At 43.8% G+C, this 20,959-nt stretch overlaps 2 protein-coding genes across 2 annotated transcripts; both read right to left on the bottom strand.

Annotated features, from left to right (window-relative positions):
- Positions 1 to 312: 312 nt before the first annotated feature.
- T265_15406 (hypothetical protein) lies at positions 313 to 18,364 on the bottom strand (the record flags this gene model as incomplete). The annotated part of the gene is made up of 3 exons (XM_009177952.1): positions 313 to 777; positions 17,471 to 17,587; positions 18,335 to 18,364. Coding segments are annotated over 3 exons (612 nt in total), but the record flags the coding sequence as incomplete, so codon positions are not given.
- A 304-nt stretch (positions 18,365 to 18,668) lies between these two features.
- T265_15405 (hypothetical protein) lies at positions 18,669 to 19,733 on the bottom strand (the record flags this gene model as incomplete). Its single annotated transcript, XM_009177951.1, has 1 exon — positions 18,669 to 19,733. A coding segment is annotated over one exon (1,065 nt), but the record flags the coding sequence as incomplete, so codon positions are not given.
- Between the last annotated feature and the right edge of the window lie 1,226 nt (positions 19,734 to 20,959).

The raw sequence follows: 20,959 nt of genomic DNA, 5'->3' as shown, positions 1-20,959 counted from the left end.
AAGAAAGAAAGAGAGCTTGAGAAAATTTGGCCGCCATTCAGGAAAGGGCTAGGCAGAAAACGGCAAATAGAAAGGCACGAACGTTCCGCATAGGCACGAAGGTCAAGTGGAAGGATCACCAGAATCCTGGAAGGAGTGGATCGCGGAAGCTAGGCAGCCGATGGCAAGGGCCGTCTGTAGTCACCAACCGCCGGGGGAACGTCCATACNGAACGTCTATACCATTCAAGATGGTCGGGGATCGAAAGTAGTGAATGGGACACAGCTTCGCAAGCGGCATGATACACCCGAAGAGCGGCCGAGTAGACCCACTGCCGAAGCCGACCTGACGGAGGTAAATGAAAATCGATGGCATGCGAACGAGCTTTAAGGGGTGGAGGTGTGTAACGGCGATACTACCGATCGGGAGGCACGCGATTAGTATGTGTTGTTCGTAGAATTTCGCTTTGTGTCGATTGAAAAGTGGAATTCTGTTGCGGAATTCGCGGGGCCACTTTGTAACATTTGCTTTTATTTGACCGACGAATGATTGGAGGCAATGAATCTCCAGGAAGACTCGTTCGGGAGAAGATCTGTGTCCAGGTTTTGTAACTAAGATGCAGATTAGAGTTTTGCTTCCTTGTTCAATGGTCTGTAACCGGTCAGTTGGCATTTGCCGAATAGATAACTCCGCAGCGAAGGTTTTCTTCCTTTCACTGGTATTCAAATAGCTGCTGAGCTTGTCGATTTGGAATGTGCCGACAACATCGTCCTCGTCTTCGAAGAGGAGAAAAAAGTACTGGTATGTAGAAATGAATCGACCAAATCCATCCCCTAGTTTGTCATGGGCTTTGCATCCACACTGTTAGGACATGGTCACGAACATGATATCACTGAACGCGCCACAAAGAGAGGCGCTTGTAATTGTGGAGCGTTGTGTTAGTTCCGATCGTAGTGTGACATGAAGTCACTACAGGGATCTCTAGGGCTTGGGTGACGATCGTTCCGCTGTGCAGCGGAGACTCCAATCGAAGAGTGCTTACAGCAATGAAAGCTGCGTTGGTTTGCTCATGTAATTCGCACACCAGTGATCGTTGGCTAAGAGATACTGTTTTCTGTTCCCGGTTTAGGGTAGCGTAAGCAGATCTGGATGGGGGGTGCAAAGGCGATTATGAAAACCCTGGATACTGTCGGTGCTACACATCTTCCAGGATGGAATCTGCCTGATCCTCCTGTAAATGGTTGGAGACGGTGCAGCATATGGCGGTTATTCGGTGTCATTTGCATTATTCTCGTCAGCTTCTATCCAGATTGTCTGGATAAGGATGTGGACGCTTCTGGATGACTGTGGCAGACTAGCATCAACTCTTTCTCACCCACTTTTTTCTTCGACTAAATTACGATTGTATGGGAGCGAACACTGATGTGCTTTCGATGATGATGGAACTATAAAACAGGATTGCTACTGCTGTCAGGTAGGCCGACGGATTTTCCTTTTTTTAGAACCCCACAAGGAACCATTTGCATGGGACACTAGATTACCTCCTCAACAGGAGTTTGGGATAATCTCTCGAGGTGAAAGGGGAGCATCTGTATTTGGCTGAGGCAATATTCGGTCTCTTCAGTGGTCTTGGCGACTGAGTGTAGGAAGTTTCAAATTCAACCGCAATGTAGGTTCGGGAATTCATGTGGAATTAAGATGTATTTGGGTACCAGCAAGATGTGGCCGTGTATTTTCCCTCAGTAGCTATCATCTAGCTCGAAAGCGCATTTTTTTGGAATCACCAGCTATACCCCGGTGTGAGCCAAAGACAAAAATAGGCGTGTAAGTGAAAATTTATTCTGACAATAAGAGTGTAACTGTTGGTGGCTCAGTGAATAATGAATCATCGTGTGTTGTGACTCGCTTGAGTAATTTGAATGTATGTTGTCACGTGTTCACTGATGCTTCTTTATCAAATTACTGTTAAAGCCAGATCGGATCATGTCCATGAGAGCTGGTGATGTAACAGAATAAGACAGTTGACTTATAGATCTAAGAGGATGGCAGGGGACATTGTCACTGATTTTTCTTAGGGGATGGATTCTTCAATGAATATCTGTACAATGCATACCTCTGAAACAAGTAGCCTGATATCATCTCGTCGGTGATTCAGTGCCACATAGGGAGAATACCAAGTACTTTACTCAACCAATTGTTGGCCTAGACAGATGCCAGCTCAGCAAGTCTTGCGTTGAAATTGATGCCAATTTCTGCCATCGACGAATAATCCTTAAAAAGGCATTTGAGCACTTTCCGCTTCGCCGGTACACGTCTACTGCTCAGCATTACAAGATTTGCGTTTCTGTTCACAATTTTGTTTAGCAGCCCTTTTTGTTGACGTAGCAACTTCAACGAGGCTTTCGGTGCGTGGTATCTAGAAATTGAGTGCGATGTTAAAAACTTCGGAAGTTCTCATTCTGCTAACTCTGGTCCATTTAGGGAAGCTACCTCTATATTTCCTTTAAGTTTATCCCGGACAAATCCGCTGTGGAACGAATGCATTACGTTATCTAACTGTTGTGTTGAAAATCACTGTAAGCATGATGAGCAACCAATAGATCACATTTAGATAAGTTCGTTTTTCAACCTTATATGGGATGATGTGATATGAGGTTCGAGATATCTTGCTCCTAAGCTCTACAGCAGCATATGACCCGCTGTAGTGAGGTTATTTTTTTTATCACAACTGTATCCGCCATTTGGACCATAACCTGGGTTCTCCACAATATGAAATAATAATCGCTGCCTACCTGGCAAAACAACGGAAGGAGGCGCGAGGACTGAACTAATGCCAGGTTGCTCAAGCCTAGCCAGGAACAGTTGAGATGCTGAGGTTGGGTTCGAACCACTGACCTTCCGGTCCGTGAGATGTCGCCTTGACCGCTGAGCTTTCAGAGCAAGGGAAGGTTGTTTAGAGTGCAAGATTCCTGATGATTAGGATTGTCGGATAAATAAACCAGAACTGGTGTGGCACAATTATACTCTATTCATCACCTAGATGGAACTCAATTTCATATGTTCTTTTGATTGAGTCAAACTCCTAGCGATATCTTGAGGTATTTTCCGCTGCATTGTGCCACGGGTCTAGACAGTCTACTGTTTCTTCCCAACCCCCCTATTCATGGTATCGTAAATTTGTGCTCCTAGTCGGAGTAAATTTCGCTGTTTAGCATGAAATTTCTACGTTTGAATGTCACTAGTCGGGTTGTGATAGCTCTCAAGCTGTCATACAGCGTGCTGGGAATGAAGCATTTGGCAAATTGGCAGATCTGGATAACTTTATTGTCCTTCCAGAGTGAACACATCTTGAAAACCCTATCACGCTAGTCACTTGAGCCTTGTCTCCTGATCCAATCCACACTGATTTCGCTCTGTCTAGACGCGTATTGATTCTGTCCAGTGACCACCGCCTTCTACAGCTTGCGTAAACTCATTCTTGTGACGTAACTACCAAGTGAACGTGAACGAAATTATGCCTATGGCCTGGAGATTTAGATTAGCATTCATACACACGCACTCTCAGTTTGGATGGATGTTGTGTTCCAGGGTTGTGCAGGAGGGACTTTCCATTAACCAGATGAGATCATGTTAAGAGATTAGCGTCGGCCGGTACGAGAATAACACAACTGATCCACACGCGCGACTGTGAGAGAATAATCGTTAATGGAAAGTACTTAATTACTTATATTCCCCAGAACGAATTAAGGATGCGCGGTGCACTTATATACTTGCTCGTTGACCGAAGTACTGTTCGAACTCGCAACCCGTAAAACCATTCGCGTTTTCATCGGGAAAGCTGTTAACGTCTGTCCGATTTGCTGTATACCAATACACATTTCTGCAATTGCTCAAATGCTTGGACCAAATAATTCAATTCGACTCACATCCGATCAACATGGAGTACATTTGGATTTGCCCACTCGTTCCTGAGTCATTCGTTTACTGGAGCGCTCTCCATCACTACAACGTAAAAAAGCAATTAGTAGCGTTCCTAAGACGCGAATACTGTGACTGCGTTCTTAAAAGACCCAAGTTATTCACAACTTGTTGAGCACGATCGTCCGCCGATCGGTTCACGGTCGCATATTTAATGGAATATATTCGCCTACTCAGATAGTTCTTACAAATATATAATGAAAAACTGAAAATATAGCATCGCCGGGACTAAATCCCAAACGGGCAAATTTTACCTTACGGTGTCTTCAGCACTAAAACCATTAGTTCACTGTTCCTGTTTTATATGAGTGCTTTTGACGGTGTCCACCTTGCTGCATTATTGCAACATCTCGCTGTTGCATGCAAACGACAATGTTTGATAGGGCATGTGCATGACAGTTTTGACAACCGAACCTGGTCCTCATAACTCTCTGTTCAGACAAGCGCTTTGCGAGGAGTTGATCCCTTCTCCTTTTTGTTTTGTCAATCTATGAGCTACTTATTACCAACTCTTTCTACTGGTGTAAGTAGGTGGCATGAGTTCGAATGAGACGTTTCTATCTTTTATTCATATTCTCCCTGTTACNATATAGCATCGCCGGGACTAAATCCCAAACGGGCAAATTTTACCTTACGGTGTCTTCAGCACTAAAACCATTAGTTCACTGTTCCTGTTTTATATGAGTGCTTTTGACGGTGTCCACCTTGCTGCATTATTGCAACATCTCGCTGTTGCATGCAAACGACAATGTTTGATAGGGCATGTGCATGACAGTTTTGACAACCGAACCTGGTCCTCATAACTCTCTGTTCAGACAAGCGCTTTGCGAGGAGTTGATCCCTTCTCCTTTTTGTTTTGTCAATCTATGAGCTACTTATTACCAACTCTTTCTACTGGTGTAAGTAGGTGGCATGAGTTCGAATGAGACGTTTCTATCTTTTATCTCATATTCTCCTGTTACCCTTTCTCATTCGTCGCTTGTATTCAATTTTTATGTTCATGACCATTTTCTTCAAAAGTAAATGACAATAGTGATATTGTGATTAGTCGTGACAACCACAGGTCAGAAAGTTACGCGGCATTACAAACTGAATTGAATGAGAGTACTAAGTGCTCCAAGAATGCTCATGGCTTCAAAATGCAAAAATTTTGTCTTCTCGCTTTTCAGGTGAGCCTAGTCGTAGCTTTGTCATCCCCTAGGGCTGACAACATTTGTCTTCCAAGACCTGCTGATACGAAATGCTTCTGTATCAGTCCAGATTAGAAACTCATATTCAAACTGTTTTTCCCCACCAAAGTCTGGTAACTTTATCTTTGTACTGTGAGACACAGCGCTATCCACTCCTTTCAGTCTTACCCACTAAGGTCTTACCATATAATTTCCTTCTCACGTAATTTGCTCTTCTTCTGTCAGAGTTCCTGGTCAATTGGAGAAATATTGCCGCCTCACCGCCTTGAAAGTGAATTACGTCTCTAGATACACTGCAAGTTCCGAGTGTCCTTGTCAGTCTTGTGGTCAGCCCGTAATAACTTTATCGGATGGTCAGTGCACTCAAACTACGAATGTTTGCTTATGAGAACTCTCACGAACTATAATTCTGTGATTCCCTGTATGATCCGGTGTCATGGTAATTCCAACTCATTGCCTGATACGCACTTATCACACCTTCGTTAAGGCACTTCTTTTCTATCATAATTATGCTACTTCACTGTTTATGTGCCCGCTTTTATAGATCCGCTACGAATTTATATGCTAAAGATTCTTCACTCGGTGCGCATAAAGCCATACTTCACTTAGCTTGCTTCGACCTGAATTGACCTGATAAAATTTCTTCGCATGAAGTGAGGCGGCTCATGGGAGTGTGCGGTCTCCTACTTCTGTGGTTGAAGAATTGATCCAAAAACACAATGTAAAGTTTAGATCCGTGAAAGAAGGATTTACCACTGTTGACAAACTAACTGATATTCATTACAGGGATGACCTTCCCTTTCGTGGTCCCAAATTCACACGGTAGTCTTCAAAAATGGTCACTGTTTGCGTTTGATGGTCCCTTGCCTGATATTCTATCTCAATTCGTAATCAACCGGTACCCTCTAAATGAAAAAAAAATCAATGCCGCAAAACTGAATTCTTACAAAATGAATCCATGACCGGGTCTGAATCAAACAGAGTTTACTGGTTGGGTAACAAGCCTCGCTCGCACAATTGTTGTCCTAGTAGCAGAAACAGCCATGAACGTCAAGTTTTTTCGAACACGGGGATGCAAACATTATGTGCCATGTATTGAAACACATTTCGTGTGTAAAACGAGAAGCGTGTGAAGGTATGGGGCGCGGTGAATATCGGGGACAAAGTAGTGATTTGATTTGATTAGAGATGCAGGTGGACCAAGCAAATATTTTCTTGGGTGACACTCCTTACTGCACACCTGTGCGCGACACGGTCTTGAGGAGTTTTACATGAATATGTCAGGTGACACAGAAGCCCGAAATGAATTCAGAAAGCGAATATGAAATTATCCTGAATGTTGGAACGGCATGGAATAAAAACAAAGGAATTAGGCAAACGCTATCGAAAAAGGTTGGTGTAACTGCGGTAATGTAGTAAAATTGATCAATAATAAAGGTACTAAACATGGAAAGCATCTGCGAATTACAACGTTTAACGTCTCGGGAAAACGGCGTTAACCACAACTTTGCTGAAGAAATTAATCGATTGCTTTTGGTGCGAGGTAACTATAATGCATAGATGCCTGAAACCATTTGTGGAACTGTGTGCCTCGTCTGGTTGTGTCAGGTAAATAAAGCAATGTTTACAGCTTGAGCCCACGAAAACCTGTCTCGTGCGTTTCCCTCGTGGACGACATTTCATCCAAATGAGGATTATCTAAGTACTTTACTGCAATACAGTGACCATAACCACACTGATAAAGTGGCTCCCACCGAAGCGACCTGCAGAGTGAGTGGGTAATTGGTGCGGAGATGCGTTTTGCAATAAAAGGGAAAGACCAGCTGTTGCCCGAATGTCGACGTCACCAAGTGCCGACACGCCTTCCACAATGCCGATATGCGTAAACGTGTACTCGTGAATCTGTAGGCTCAATCTGGGAAGCCAAACACCTTGTTTCATTTCACAAGACTCCGTAATTTGCCAGTAGTGTTGGTGTCGATTAATGTCAGTATTCAGTTTTATCTTTAGATGTCTTCCAAGTCAGCACGAACCGCTTGCGCACAAGCACGTGATGCGGTTGTGCGGGTGTTGTTGCGGATGTTGATGGTGAAAAAATATTGGAAATCGGGGTGACCTCACTTGAACTACGCATTGCTAGACCAATTCTGTGGACAGTAGGACAAGGGTTTCGTAGTGGTTACGTGGCTATATCACAACTGATGATAACCAGGTTCGGCCATAAACACCAGCTCAAAATCGCGGAACCGTGAACCTTTGTTCCATCCAGCAATTCACCATACCAGTACTCTAAAAGTAAAAGTTATCGAAATTTCAACCATGATGCGTGCGGGTTTTGAACGGCGAGCCTCGTGGGGAACGTTCCATTCAAGGTCAAATTTCGCTTAAGATGCATTATGCGATTTCCTAAAATGTAAGCACAATTTAAAACTAGGGAAGTAACCAAGTTGGTACCTAATAGAGAACGGCTTTGCACCGAATTCTATCTTGACGGTTCAAGACATGAAACCGTGGGGTAAAAGCTGAAGATCAGTCACCGATAGGGCTGGTTACAAATCAGGAACATTGGTGTGAAGATCTGAACCTGGGGTATAACGTTTCTGGACATCGCATTACATGTGTGAGAAAACGGTACAATTAACGAAACGACTACCGGAAACACATTTGGTGGCCGAAACCTGCAAGATTTCTGTGGCAATATATCATAAACTCGGTTTAACGCACTAAGTGGTATTTCGCTGTACATGGTCGTTTCTCCATTCAGGTTACATTAAACGTTTTATCACTTCATAGGATTCGTATCCGTTTCTCGTTAGTATCAGTTTGATCTGATGTTACGCAGTGAGGTGAGTTTTGTCTTCACGGTCGATTTTTCTGGATCAATTTCGAATACACTAATGATCATGGTGTGTACTTCCTCCGCGTTCCACCCTAAAAGCGTGGATGACCATGTGGAGGTCAGGGACTATTTCACTCTCACCTGTTCGGATAGGAGCGCACAATTGGTGCGCTGCTTGTGGCACTAGCAGTAAGTTGACCCGGTGTTTGTGATAGGCAAGATAATCCTTTTGCCTCATATCAGCCCAAGAGCACATACACGTAATGTATGAGGCAGCTGAACTTTGCGCTTGGAAATGAATAGCTGTCAGTCGTCAGCAGAATGATAAATGGAAATTTGGTTTTCTGGACAGCTTGCGAGAAACTCCCGCTCGTGAATAACTACCCTTTACGTCTGACAGAGAGTATGGTTAATTGACACCATAAAACAATTGTACCATGTAGATGAAATATTTCGCACAGCTGCTTACCCATAAAAGTTCGAAGAAAAACATGACATGTCGAAAACACGCTTATGCGCTTCTAAGTCTACTATTCGGTGAAGATGAAGTCAGTGTACTAGTGGAGCACCGACTAGTCCATGTCATTCACTAAACTCCCAATACTACATGGTAAAACTGTTTTTCTTGCACATGTGCATCTGTCCCACCAGCAACTACTTCCGTCTGCTAGATCCCATGCTTTCACGTGTGAAGACTTGGTAGAACGCAGGAGAAACGGATGAACTCGATGCAGTATTTTATGACGGTGCGGGTGGAGAGGCTAGTGGATCAGGTAAGCGAATCTGCGTCTAACATCGGTCGAAGGTTGCCCACTCAACCACCACCCGCATCGTCTGCCGTGCGCCACCTATATGGTATCCTGGTAATACGAAATCGGCATTCGAAACTGTGCTTTTCCCCATATCTTGGCCCTACTGAATCCAGCTACAAAGCACTGGTCAGATGGTTCGGTGACACTTAGGGTGAGATGCATCGATGGTTGTAGAGGAGTGGAGACTTGGGTGACAAATCTCCTACTTCTGAACATTGCCATGCCGAATTTAAGAAGCCTGATCAACTTCCAATTCAACCTGTTGTAGTTAGCCATCAGTGTGAAAACACGGTCACAAAAGTAATTACGCTCCCTAAGTTCTTAAGGTTTACAACACTAGGTAGATGATGTAGGCCAACGTCGTGTATACACAACCGATGTGCTGCAGCGAACTAGTAATTGTAATCCGTATTCCTTACAAGTTCTTAACAAAAATGTTCGCATCAGGGTTACGAAAGTCCATCCGTCTCAGTGGTACATCGGTGTCTGGAAGCAGATTTTACTGACAGACTAGCCTGTCTCCCGATATGGGAACTGGTCTTGAGGTATTCGAAAAAGTTTGGTGACAATCGGTAGATTTTATTGCTGGGCAACGTTTCGCTTTTGACACAAAAGCTTCGTCAGGCCAAGTGACTTGGTTCCGAGGTTGATCGAGATTTAAGGCGGAAGGAGAACCAATCAGCTAAGTCAAGCTAGATCTCTGTTGGGTGTCGGCCGAGGGATTTTAGTGTGTTAGAGTGGTTGAACGAGTGTTGGGTCGGTGGGGAAACCTACATGTGTTTGGGTCCAGCCTAGGGTCTGGTGCTTCTGGTCTTGAGGTATTTCATATTCGTCCTTACTTAACTATAGAACTAACACATCACTGGCATACATTTTGCACGAAGCAAGTTATGTAGTTAGAGTGACACCGGGTTCGATAGAATAAGGTTAGAAGAATAGGAGCTCTGACTGATAGATAGATAGTAATGAGCTTGAGTTGAAGAAAGGGCACAAGGCGATGTTCATAAACAGTTGGATCTCAGTTGCTTTAATTGTTCACCAAATTGACATATCGGTAAATTGTGAGCCGAAATGGGAAAATGGGTTTGATAATTAGGAGTCCTATAAACTGCTGGAACCTTCGAGGTCCCGTGGCTTGATATTCTCGCCATCTGGCTGACGCCGTCACCCGGCTATCCACCAGTAAATCCTATGAACGGTCAAATATCATTACGAGCTGTGAAGAGAGGGGAATACCAAAAATGGAACCCACCGCCACAACCAACCAAATTCAAGGAAGGAAAGCCACAACGCAACACAAACCGGAAACGGACCGATCGAAAACGGACCTAAGACCCCCAAACAGTTACCCAACCAATCAATGGAATACGAGCAGCATAGACCACAACGCAGCGCAACTCACGATCGGGCCAATAACACTGCAAGTAAGGTACACACCAATTGGCCAACCACATGACAGGATATTAGGTGCTCTTAAAAAAATACATAAACACAGCTAGGTACGAAGGAAGCACCCACTCAACTGCACACTGACGATGTCTCCTCGACTGGGAACGAATCGTTTGCAAAACAATTGCCAAGCTCAATGAATAGATAAACTACCACCCGATCAACCAACAGGAAGTCGAGTTTCGCTTACCTCCGCACTGCACTATAATATAGCTTGCACGCGATAGAGATGTTTCAGAAGGAAATGTAACTTGAAAGGACGCAGCATTTTGTGCACATTTCTATATTATGTGTCTGTTTATCCATCCAAGATTAGCCAGCTGACTGTTTCGCGCAAAGCACCAAGTTGAGGATTGCGCTTATTTGAATACGTACAATAAAAACCAAGATTTGGTCTCACTAAAATACCATAAAAGGTCACTCATGGTGATAAAGAAGCCATTCATTTTGAGCTCTCTCAGCGCACCTGAAAATCAGAAAAACAATAGCAGACAGGGTCTGCTCATAACCTAAAGAAATGACTATTCAGACACAAGAAAATTTAGGAATACTACTCTGGTGACGATATGGTAGTGTATCCTAATTTTCCGGCCAACTTCTCACAGTTTCTGATGAGACCATTAGGTCGCGTTGGCTGACGATATGTGCCTGCATTGGTGGATATACCATTTATGGAAATCCATAAAAATGGTTATAGACATTGTCAGACATGGCCCAGTCGCGCCCTCAATGGCGCTCATTCATCCAAGCTATTGCCTTCAGTGCCTACCCCCCTCCCCAATCCCCCCACTTAACAGTCCACCTACAGTGGTGCATTTACACACTAATTTAGCAGCTCCCGCCAATGCGCAGCTACCTATCCCACCCCAACCGTCTCCAATCATCGGTGAACGGAACTGTGGCAGCTACAACCACTGTACGACAAGTACGCGGTTCTTACAGCTGACAATGATAATGACGATGGTAAAAATGAGCAACCTTTGTACAGAGGTTGTGACTACTTATTTACTTCTTGTCAGCGAGCAAGGTACGCCTGTGATGCGTGCGTACAGGTCTAAACTGCCTATCCAAGTGTGACGAAACTACGATAAAAAGAGTACTCATAATAAGACAAAAGTACTGCGTAGTTCGTAAGGAAACTCATCACGTATAGAGGTACTAATCTCGGAGAATGGTAATTTTTGGCTACTCCCGGTGGTAGATTTCACATTGATGGCTGAAAGTATGAATAGTTAAGAAAACGAAGTTGCCTCACTGGGTAACCAGTTTGGAGCAAAAGGCTCTCAAGTTGAACGGGTTTTGGTATTAGAATCCACCACTTGCTTGAAGGTTGCTTACTAAGCTATTGAATGCGTGTAAACATCAAAGGATAGAACTGGATTATTGGGCTCACATATGCAGGACGAAAACGTTCGATACAATCGGCTAGCTATGACACTTACCAACAAAATCTCAGGAAGGTTAATTATTGTAACCTATCCTATCTTATGTCCTGCACACGACAACTGAAAAGTGACAAGCAAAACGAAATTTACACACTCTTGGACATATTACAGCAATGTTTTGTCTAGCCACGGGGTTGGTGATAATGCTTTGTAGAACACAAGTTTACTTGGCTCCTAGAACTTGTAACGACTTTGTACTTTCTGTTTGGTTACGGTCTCCAGCGAACTACATAAGATTCACTTCCCACTGTCGTTGTTTCCCGACTAATATTCAGTATTCTCGGTTTAAAAGTTCTGGCTTGTTCCGTTTCATTTTTCAGCTATTTTAATTTGACTGAATTTAGTTACCTTCGATTGCTTGGCAAGCTCCTGGGCATTGGGGGGCCACTGTTTGGTTCCGGTATGTACGCGCATACACACAAACATGCTAAAAGTCAAAGGCGATGGTTAGAAAACACCACGCAGGTTGAGCTGTAGTTCCCCAAATATCACCTGAATTCCCCAGATCTTTAGCATTTTGTTACCCACAACGATAGGTTAAATACCCCAAGATTCCAAGATTTTGACAGACGTTAACGCAGATACTTTGTATGATCAAAGGTAGAATGTAGGGTTGCCAGGATCCTGCAGTGCGCTATAACTTCCAAGGAATCTACCGGAACTATGACATGAGTGGACCCCCAAATTTGATCAGCCCAAGCCACCAAATGTGCTTTTCCCCGAACATTTCTTGAGCGAGTAGAAGATTCGCAGCAACTACTGCGTCTCACGATATGCTCTGACTTGCATGCTTGGCCGAATGGTACTATCTCTTTTGCAATAATCCACCCAGGTGCACTCAAACTATTTTCCATCTCTCAAGCTTTGTTGTTTTAGGTCGAGAGCCAAAACAAACAAGGTCTGAAAAAATTTATGCTCCGACTAACATGAGACTAAACATGACTCAGTAAATTAGAAATCACCACTAAATAAACTCATTGTCCATAGTTCACGAGAAAGTACCTTCTTATGTAAGGTTCCGTAGGTGTAATCCTCTGTTAAAGAAACTAGTGATGGATCTGTTTATCTGACTTTAGAGAGCCCTTTGCTGCGTGAACATGAACTACATGATCTACATGAACTATTTTCCCTTAGGTAGTTAATCTGTCATTACACCGTTTCATGATGTTTTATTGCCTAACTACATACCGCAAATGACAAACACATTAAAATTTTCCAGCGTCTCTATCCTATTTTCCCGGGGCGAAACTTTCTGAACCATGCTCTCGTTAAAAAAGAACTGAGCAGAGGATCATTTGTTGTTGTTTGACTTGCTCTGGATGAATAAATCTGATTTGTCTCCGTTCGTCCGACTGACGAGATAAGATCACAGATGTAGCTTTCAGTATCAGCATTCACCATCGGAAACGGGAGATGAAAAAATGGTGGGTAAACAGCTCTCAATATCTAAACAAATGGTCATTCTTACACAACTCAGTTGCCGTCTGACTCCATCCTGTTGCATTTGTACAGTATGCCCGTCCAGTGGAGCCGGTACTAATGTACTGAAGTCCTTGCTTTCAAGGGAGCGTGCCCTGGACTGCGCCCTCTCTTATGTTTCCGTGCAATTATGACAGGAAACAGAGCCCGTTATTGACTGCTACTCGACAAACAAATTTAACACATAATCGAAATATTTCTAACAACGATGAATCTGAATGACCGCAAAGGCTGTCGTTGGTTAATGTGAATGGTTATGATCTGTATTTTACATTATTTGCAATGCATCTAGCGGTCTTCGTGCCCCCATATTTCGATCAGGTCCAATTAAGTCATACAACCATTTTAGCTGAAATGGCGCTGGAATTTACCGTCATTTTGACACCGAGATACTGACCTTGGTCCCAGCTGATTACTGGCTCGCTCCAAGGTGTCAGGTGCTTGGCGAATGACCAACCAACAATAGAAATTCCGATGAGCTTGTTACTGATTCATCTCAAACACTCGCTCAGTCATATCAAACGTGCTACCACTGAAGCTGCTCACGCACAAATCAGGTAGTTGTAACCTGTGGAGACCGAGTGGTTTCGATAATGGACGGTTGGGGTGCAACATTTTTGAATAGGTTCTTAGCTGAGTTAAGGCAGGATATAATTAGTCCCGAAAAGCAAGAAAACAGCATGATTAGTCAAGTTTGAACGCTGCATGTGGTCTGATTACCATCAAGGTTATGTATCACGTGACTAGGTGGTTTGAAAATAACCAGTTGGCCAACTGAAGTCAGAATACGTTCCACTACCCATGCCACATTAAGCAAAAGTGGCTGAATCGAATTCCGCAGCTGGGCTTGTGGTGGTATTCGTGCTTTCCAGCAGGGATGCAAATGTACGTGGTCGCTGTCCAGTAAAAAAGCCCACCGAAATTCCACTAAATCAGTGTATGATGGGCGAAATTAGCCCTTCTTTTTTTTATCAAAAATTTACTGAAATACGAATCAGAATCAGATGAGCATGGAACTTTGACCATGGAATGCTTGAGATTCATATGCGCCGGGCACCTCAGTTGACAAATTTGGAGTCTGCACAGGCGCACCGCATGAGGTTTCTAAAAGAAATACTTTGGGGATCGAGATTGGGCCAAGATCCAAATCTGAAGTTATCTATGCAGAAAAATTCACTGTCATCTTGTTAATTGGCTCTTGTCAATAGTCGAAGTACAGCTGGGTCTTGTGGCTCCCTCATAGCCAATTCCGAGTTCGACATTCCACTGGGGCGGTGGTCTTAAGAGCAAGACACCTCACATATAGCGGAATCCCGCATCGTGAATTTGGAGCCATTTTTCCATACTGCTCGTAAAAGCCAAGGATTCTTGATAGACTACGCGATGACGAGGTCCCAAGGCAGCCTGTATGCCGCACAACATGCGGAAGCATAGCAAACTGCGGTTCAAATATGTCCGAATACCATCCCTTGTAATATAAATTGCTCATCGGAGCTCATTCAATGAAATGTTATTGTCTTTGGGTTCTGATTTGTCATACAGCAACATCCACCACCAACTGTAACAGAATGCAGTTTATGACAAGCTCACCTGACTAATTTTGTCTTTTTCTATGCCGTGATTTCCAGTCTAATGTAGGTAAGGCTGAATTTTTGCAGTAGTGTTCACTATGTCAAAATCCAAAGCCTGATCGAGTCTGTAAGGATCACAGAATGGCAATTCTACGCGTGTTCATAGTTTTGTTTTGTTTCAGTGGATGACCGATCTAAATAACCATGAGGGAAATGTGACTTCACGTTGGAATCCATTCTCCCTTACTCTCTATTCAGAATAGCAGTGGACGTAACAATATTCTTTCGCGCCATCGTCCTCCCAAACTTCTAGACCGAATGTAGAATTGCAAACAAAATATGGTCAAAACAACTGAGGTAATTCGATACGGCGCTCATCAGGGAAGTGTCCCTGTAAGTGACCATTATGTCGAGACAACCGGAGTGCTCGACCATCCGCTGGGTGCACAACTCGGAATTCACTACATGAGGTCATTACTCATCCAGTCGCACGTGATGCATTGTCTGATATGCGGAACACCATTTGGCTCGTTTGGCGGTTCATCACTTACAGTTCACTTACACTTCATCTTACAGTACTCATCCGTGAATCACATTTCCCGCATTGAATTTGGTAGACGCCTCTGATCGAGTGATCTAATGTGATAGGCGGATAGAATTAAAAATGTACGGACAGTTTTGCATTTATCGGCATAAACAGGCAAATCGCTTGTCTCCAAAATAGAGCACGTCATTTGCGCACGTTCAGAAAACGGCTTTTTACAAAGAATCTAGGCTGACAAAATAAATGACGTAGCGAAGCCTATTTACAGCACGCTTCTGTGAAGGTACTGCCTTGGGCCGGTTCACTGAAATCAACTTACTACCGTTGAAGAGTGAATTCCAAGCAGTATGGTAGCGACATCTAGAGGTAATCTCTACCCACATCTCTAGCCAAGATAATCTGAACCTAATTTACTTGCAATTCAGTCTTACGCTCCAAATCCCGAACAAGCGGTAGGTTAAGAAACCCTGTATAGAACCTATTGAGCAACCACATACAACCGCTTCAGTCAGTGATCACTCTGGAGACGCTGTACTATAATAACCATGAGACCCGATCCCCGAAGACCTCAGTCACTTAAGCGTTTGCATCCTCATTGGGATCAATCGCTTTGAAACGGTTAGCAGAACAGTGACGTATTCGTTTCCTCCGCACCCAGTTGATGCTCCTCAGTAGTGACAAAAGCATTCATTTAGCCAATATTTTCGGGACACGACCACACACTCACTCTTTCAAGGTCAGAGTTTGGTAATTACGAACTGCTCAGCGACGTCCAAAGATTATTGAGGTGTTACGTTCCGACCAGTCACCATCAGTGAGATTACTGTTGAAATGAGTCAGCTATGACTAATGAAGGCTACCGGTGATCTTTAAGCCAGACGGGTTGACAAACGAAAGTGAGTCATTTTAGCGACTACAACTCTTAGGTTGTCATGTCGCCTGCATTTGGAGACCGAAGAATGTAGTCGTTATCCCCTGCGACAAACGCAACATTTCAGAAAACTCTCAGTGTTAAGTGCCGAGACGACATACTCGACGCTCGCTGAAGTTACTCTGAAGAAAAAACAATTTTGTTGTTCTTTGAATGCAACTCGCCCTAAATGGACTTTTCTGATAACCTAGACCACTTAGTTGACACTTCGTGGCAAAACACTTGCTTTATTGTGCATTCTTAGGACTACCATTGTGGAAGAATTCCTACTGATTGCGGAGTGACACATCCAAGTCACTGAATAAGTTTTTCCCATGACCGTCACTCAGAAAACCGCAAGATACCGGTGGGATTACAGCTGTTTGCAAGAGATTTCTTGTTTGTCACTGAAAATGCTCCGATGGACTTTGGGTCACTTCTATACAGAAAAAAAGCTCTGTGGTGCAGCCAAACCGTGTGTAAAGCGCCGTCCAAACTTATTTGGTTGCATAGGTTGAATTATAATGAAGGGTGTTTTCGAAAGACCGTATGAGTAAAGACGCCAAAAAATTTGCAATACAATACTGATGAAATACGAGTCATGGCGAAGTTAATTGCAATGTGTTTCGAAGAGAAACGCGTGAACTGACAAGCCAACCCATGGACTGTCCCACAGAATGGGTAAAAGTTACCTCCTGCATTCTTAGGAGATTCATTCATCGGGCATTCAACCCTCTCAAGCTGAATATACATTTGGAACATCTTTGAAACCTCAATAAATGCATCAATTTTTGTAACAGTCTAACTGAATGTGACTGAGATGACACAATTCAAGAGCCCTCAAAAGAGATGACGATCACAGAACCGTTAGTCTCGAAGTTACGACGGCAATCGCAATGACAGTGCAACCCTTTCATCCTTGTGGGCATTATCTCATCAATAAAGTTTCATCTTAAATTTCTGCTGTATTCATTCGATACCTCCGAAGGAAACCGAGGCGATGTCTCGGTACTGTGTGGGAAAACATAAAAACCCGCTTATATGCGACAACCAAGTTGGCACATGCCAGCTCAAATCGTACAAGTCGAAGGTGAAAATGCCATGGAACAGCGATTCCAAAGAGTTTGTTAACCAACCCAAAGACAAGCGTCTGCAAAGATTGAAGGACTTGGGCAAAACTTAAACCGGTTTGTGAGAATGATGCTAAAAACCGACTTTTCTATGAATCGAGGTTGCTTTATATTTAGTCAAGGGTTCTCTGGCTGTTAATTTACCTGGATTATCTGAACATAGTGGCGGACGGAAAAGAGCGAATTTGCACTAGGAAAATGGTTGGAACCAATCGATAGGTAAAGCACATCTTTGACACCTCGGCGCCAGCCTGATGCATCCTAACAAAAAGGAAGGCAGTCGTACAGTTGGACTCTCCGGAGTCGGATTGCACCTTTACTAAAAACACCTGGTTACATACAAGCCCACGATTTGGTGATTATCAGGTTCTTTCAGTCGGCCTATGACTTTTCGGTTAAAGCGTCTCAAATGGCCACCAAAATTCAGCTGAATGTCTTAATAAGCCACCAGACCATTAAAACCAAACTTCACATCTGATAGCCTGTTCCACCCTTAAACTTCCTGAAACACAATCACAACCTGAAATATCCTCAAACGTGACCAAGGGTAAGGTTGTATCAGGAGGAATTTCGGCGACAAATCTCTTATGGGAGTTGTAACTATCTTCAATTACTAGCACTACCGGTCTGATATCAGTCTACACCACTCGTTTGACTGTACTTCCGACGCGACATACTGTAAGTGAAATTGCTCCCATGCTTCTCGCACATGGCCACATTTTTTCATTTACTTATATCTTCTGCGATTTATTACATTAAACAGAACAGAACTCCCCGAAGAAGCATTCGTTTGGGCCTAACCAACTCCCGAATGCTCGGTATTTGTTTTCAACCAAGTGTGAAGTAGACTGGATGCTTCCATACTTCTTTGTCAACATCGTATAACAATTTTCAACGATTCAGGTTGACTAGAAAGAATACATAGCTAACGAAATCGGAAACGTGCACTACTAATTCAGGGGGTCATTTATCATTATGAAGCTGTCATATTCCCTTCTAGCTTCTCACCTGTTTTAATCGTCTAGACTCGAACAGCATAGACAATAACCGAAATAGACGATGTTTTATATTTCATTCACTTATGAATGTGCACAACAGATGGCGTAGTCAAAAGTTTTGTAACAAGAATAGAGAATAGACTGAGACTATCTCACCGCGGTGCACTTTCTTCTGGTTCCGCCGGCACTATATAGCCTGGGAGCTATAGTGTAGGTATTTCATTGACTGTGCAGTCCGGAAGTGTGTAGTGTCGGGAAAAGTATGTACATGGTGTGTTCGGCTGGCTGGCTCAGGTGCTGAGGAATGAACTTAGACGAAACTAACAGCAATAGTTATGTGTTTATTTTGAGGAAGCTTCAATGTAAAGGGTCCCATTTTCCAGTTTGGCCTCCAAGCACTCCGGATCCACATTTTCCGGTATGTCATACTCTTTGGAAAACTCTCTCACAGCTGTACGATTTGAACAGCGTTCCTCGTGTCTGGCAGTCACATAAAGGCGATGGTTAAGTGTACGAATCTGAATCTCAGCTGGGGAATAATCAGAGTCAATGGGGATCTCCAAGCGAAATTTTGGCCGTATATAGCTTAAACTGGAAGAGCTATCGTATTCTGTGCGAACCGATTGAGGTGAATGACTGTAAGGTGTACTCCTGTCAGTCTTGCGTATACGGGACCGATCATACCAACCAATCGGTCCTCGACCATCTGCGTTCTGCGTATCTACTTCCGGTGAAGCAAATCTCTTCTCCTCTGGTCCTTGATTCAGGGGACATATGAATGTTAGTACGCCATCCGTGGTCAGGGTTGCGTTAGCCTGTTCCTCGTTAAATCCCTCTGGTAATGTCACAGAGCGCGTGTATTCCTTACTACTTCGACTACTTCCACTGTGTTTCTCCGTTTTCGCGCTCACCACAACTTCGTTTCCCCTGATCGTAACGCGCAATTCCTCCGGACTGAATCCACACACGTCGAAATTTGCGACAAACTGCATGCTACCATCAGAACACTTTTCCAGAGTACCAGAAAATGGCTTGCGTGCACCGACTGTCCCATGTGGCAGCAAAAGTCTTGGGGGGCTGGCTGATTTCCTTAGATCGTTGGAGTCCAGAGTGAAAAATTCCTGCCTCATACGTTTCACATCTTCGTTCCACTTCCGGCGGCGTTCTTCAAAGCGCCGTCTCATTTCTTCAAACCAGTCATCTCCTTCGGTGAAATCTGATGAATTCAACGAACCGTTTGAAAATGGTTTGTGCCAAGGTGTAGAATGCAACGTTTTGTGTTCGGGTGATGTGGAAAAATGAACAGAGCGCTCATCTTGGTCAATACCGAGTCGCTCCCGATGTCTGTCAGCAAAGGTTTTTCTCGCCATGTCCACAGGGACCCTTAATTCAGTGCGGTATTTTTCCATGTATGATGAGTCTGGCTTCGTCGAATGGTCTCTTCCGAAAACCTACGTGGAACCGCTTCACACAGCGGGAGGGAGGTTTAATCACTTTTAACAATTTGGAAGCAGATCTAATCCTTTAACGCAAACGTTGTTCAGTACTTCCCATGTGTGTAGGCGAGAAGGCTTGGTCAAGTAATTAAGTTCGGATCAGTGACCACGCACAAGTAATAGGCCCAAAATAACGGAAAACAGGAGATTGTTTCCGTTTGCTGAGATTTATTGTCGAATGAACCTCAGCTGCATAATGAAGACGTACATTTATTGGTCTGTTACCTACCTTTCAACCACTAAAGCCACCATTCCTTACGGTTCCAGCGTGCTGTCCCCGTTCGCTGACCATTGGTCAGCTGTCGCACCAGAAGCTTGTTCGTGTTGACAGTACGTGGGCGGTCGCCAAACACACCCACCGGTCTAAAGCCAATCAGCTTTTAGATAGCCTTCATTGCTGAGTGAGCTATCTTTGCACCCTCGAGTCAAGGCGTGAGTGTGTTCCCTGCTGATAGTAAATGTTCGTTAATTCTTCTGTGTGAAGATGAGGGAAGGGCAAGTCATATTTCAGTTAGCGTAAAATTATCGGCTGGAGACTGCTCAAAAGCGTAGCATGACGTTACTTATGAGGGCAATGGAAACTGTCACCTGCCGGTTTCGCCGTTTTAATACTCACCAGGCAGCTGTAGCCCCCTACTAACATCAACCATACTTCACAATCCAGCCTCAAAGTGGTCAAGCGCGGAGCTAAACGGACTGAGAGGGTATCAACACAGGACTCAGTTTGATAGGAAGTACAAATGACATTCGAGGTGGTTCTCATGCAGCTTAGCCGGCCGACTAATATGGGAGATATTCACGTCATCACTGTACTTATTTGCAGACGCTTTGTACACCCTTCAGTATTCCACCGGGAACAAAAATTCAGCCACATAAGCGCCTTTTGCAGAGTGCAAACTCGTGGGCATCATAGAAAATGTCAACATGTCGTTTGTAACGTGCTACGAAAACCAAACAGTGTGCGACGCCCTGGGAATGCACTACAAGCGGTTTTCTGGGGCGGCATGTGCACTTTAGGAATGCATAGCATTTAGAAACGTGGACACTCATCTGACCACTAAAGACAGTAACCCAGTCAACTATATTGTAGACGACCTAAGAGACACCTAAAATACAATCATTAAGATGTGTTCTTTTCA

Source organism: Opisthorchis viverrini (assembly GCF_000715545.1).
Source record: "Opisthorchis viverrini unplaced genomic scaffold opera_v5_475, whole genome shotgun sequence".
In the NCBI taxonomy this organism is placed as follows: Eukaryota; Metazoa; Platyhelminthes; class Trematoda; order Opisthorchiida; family Opisthorchiidae; genus Opisthorchis; species Opisthorchis viverrini.
The sequence above is the reverse complement of the archived record's forward strand: the minus strand, read 5'-3'. Positions and strand labels throughout refer to the sequence as shown.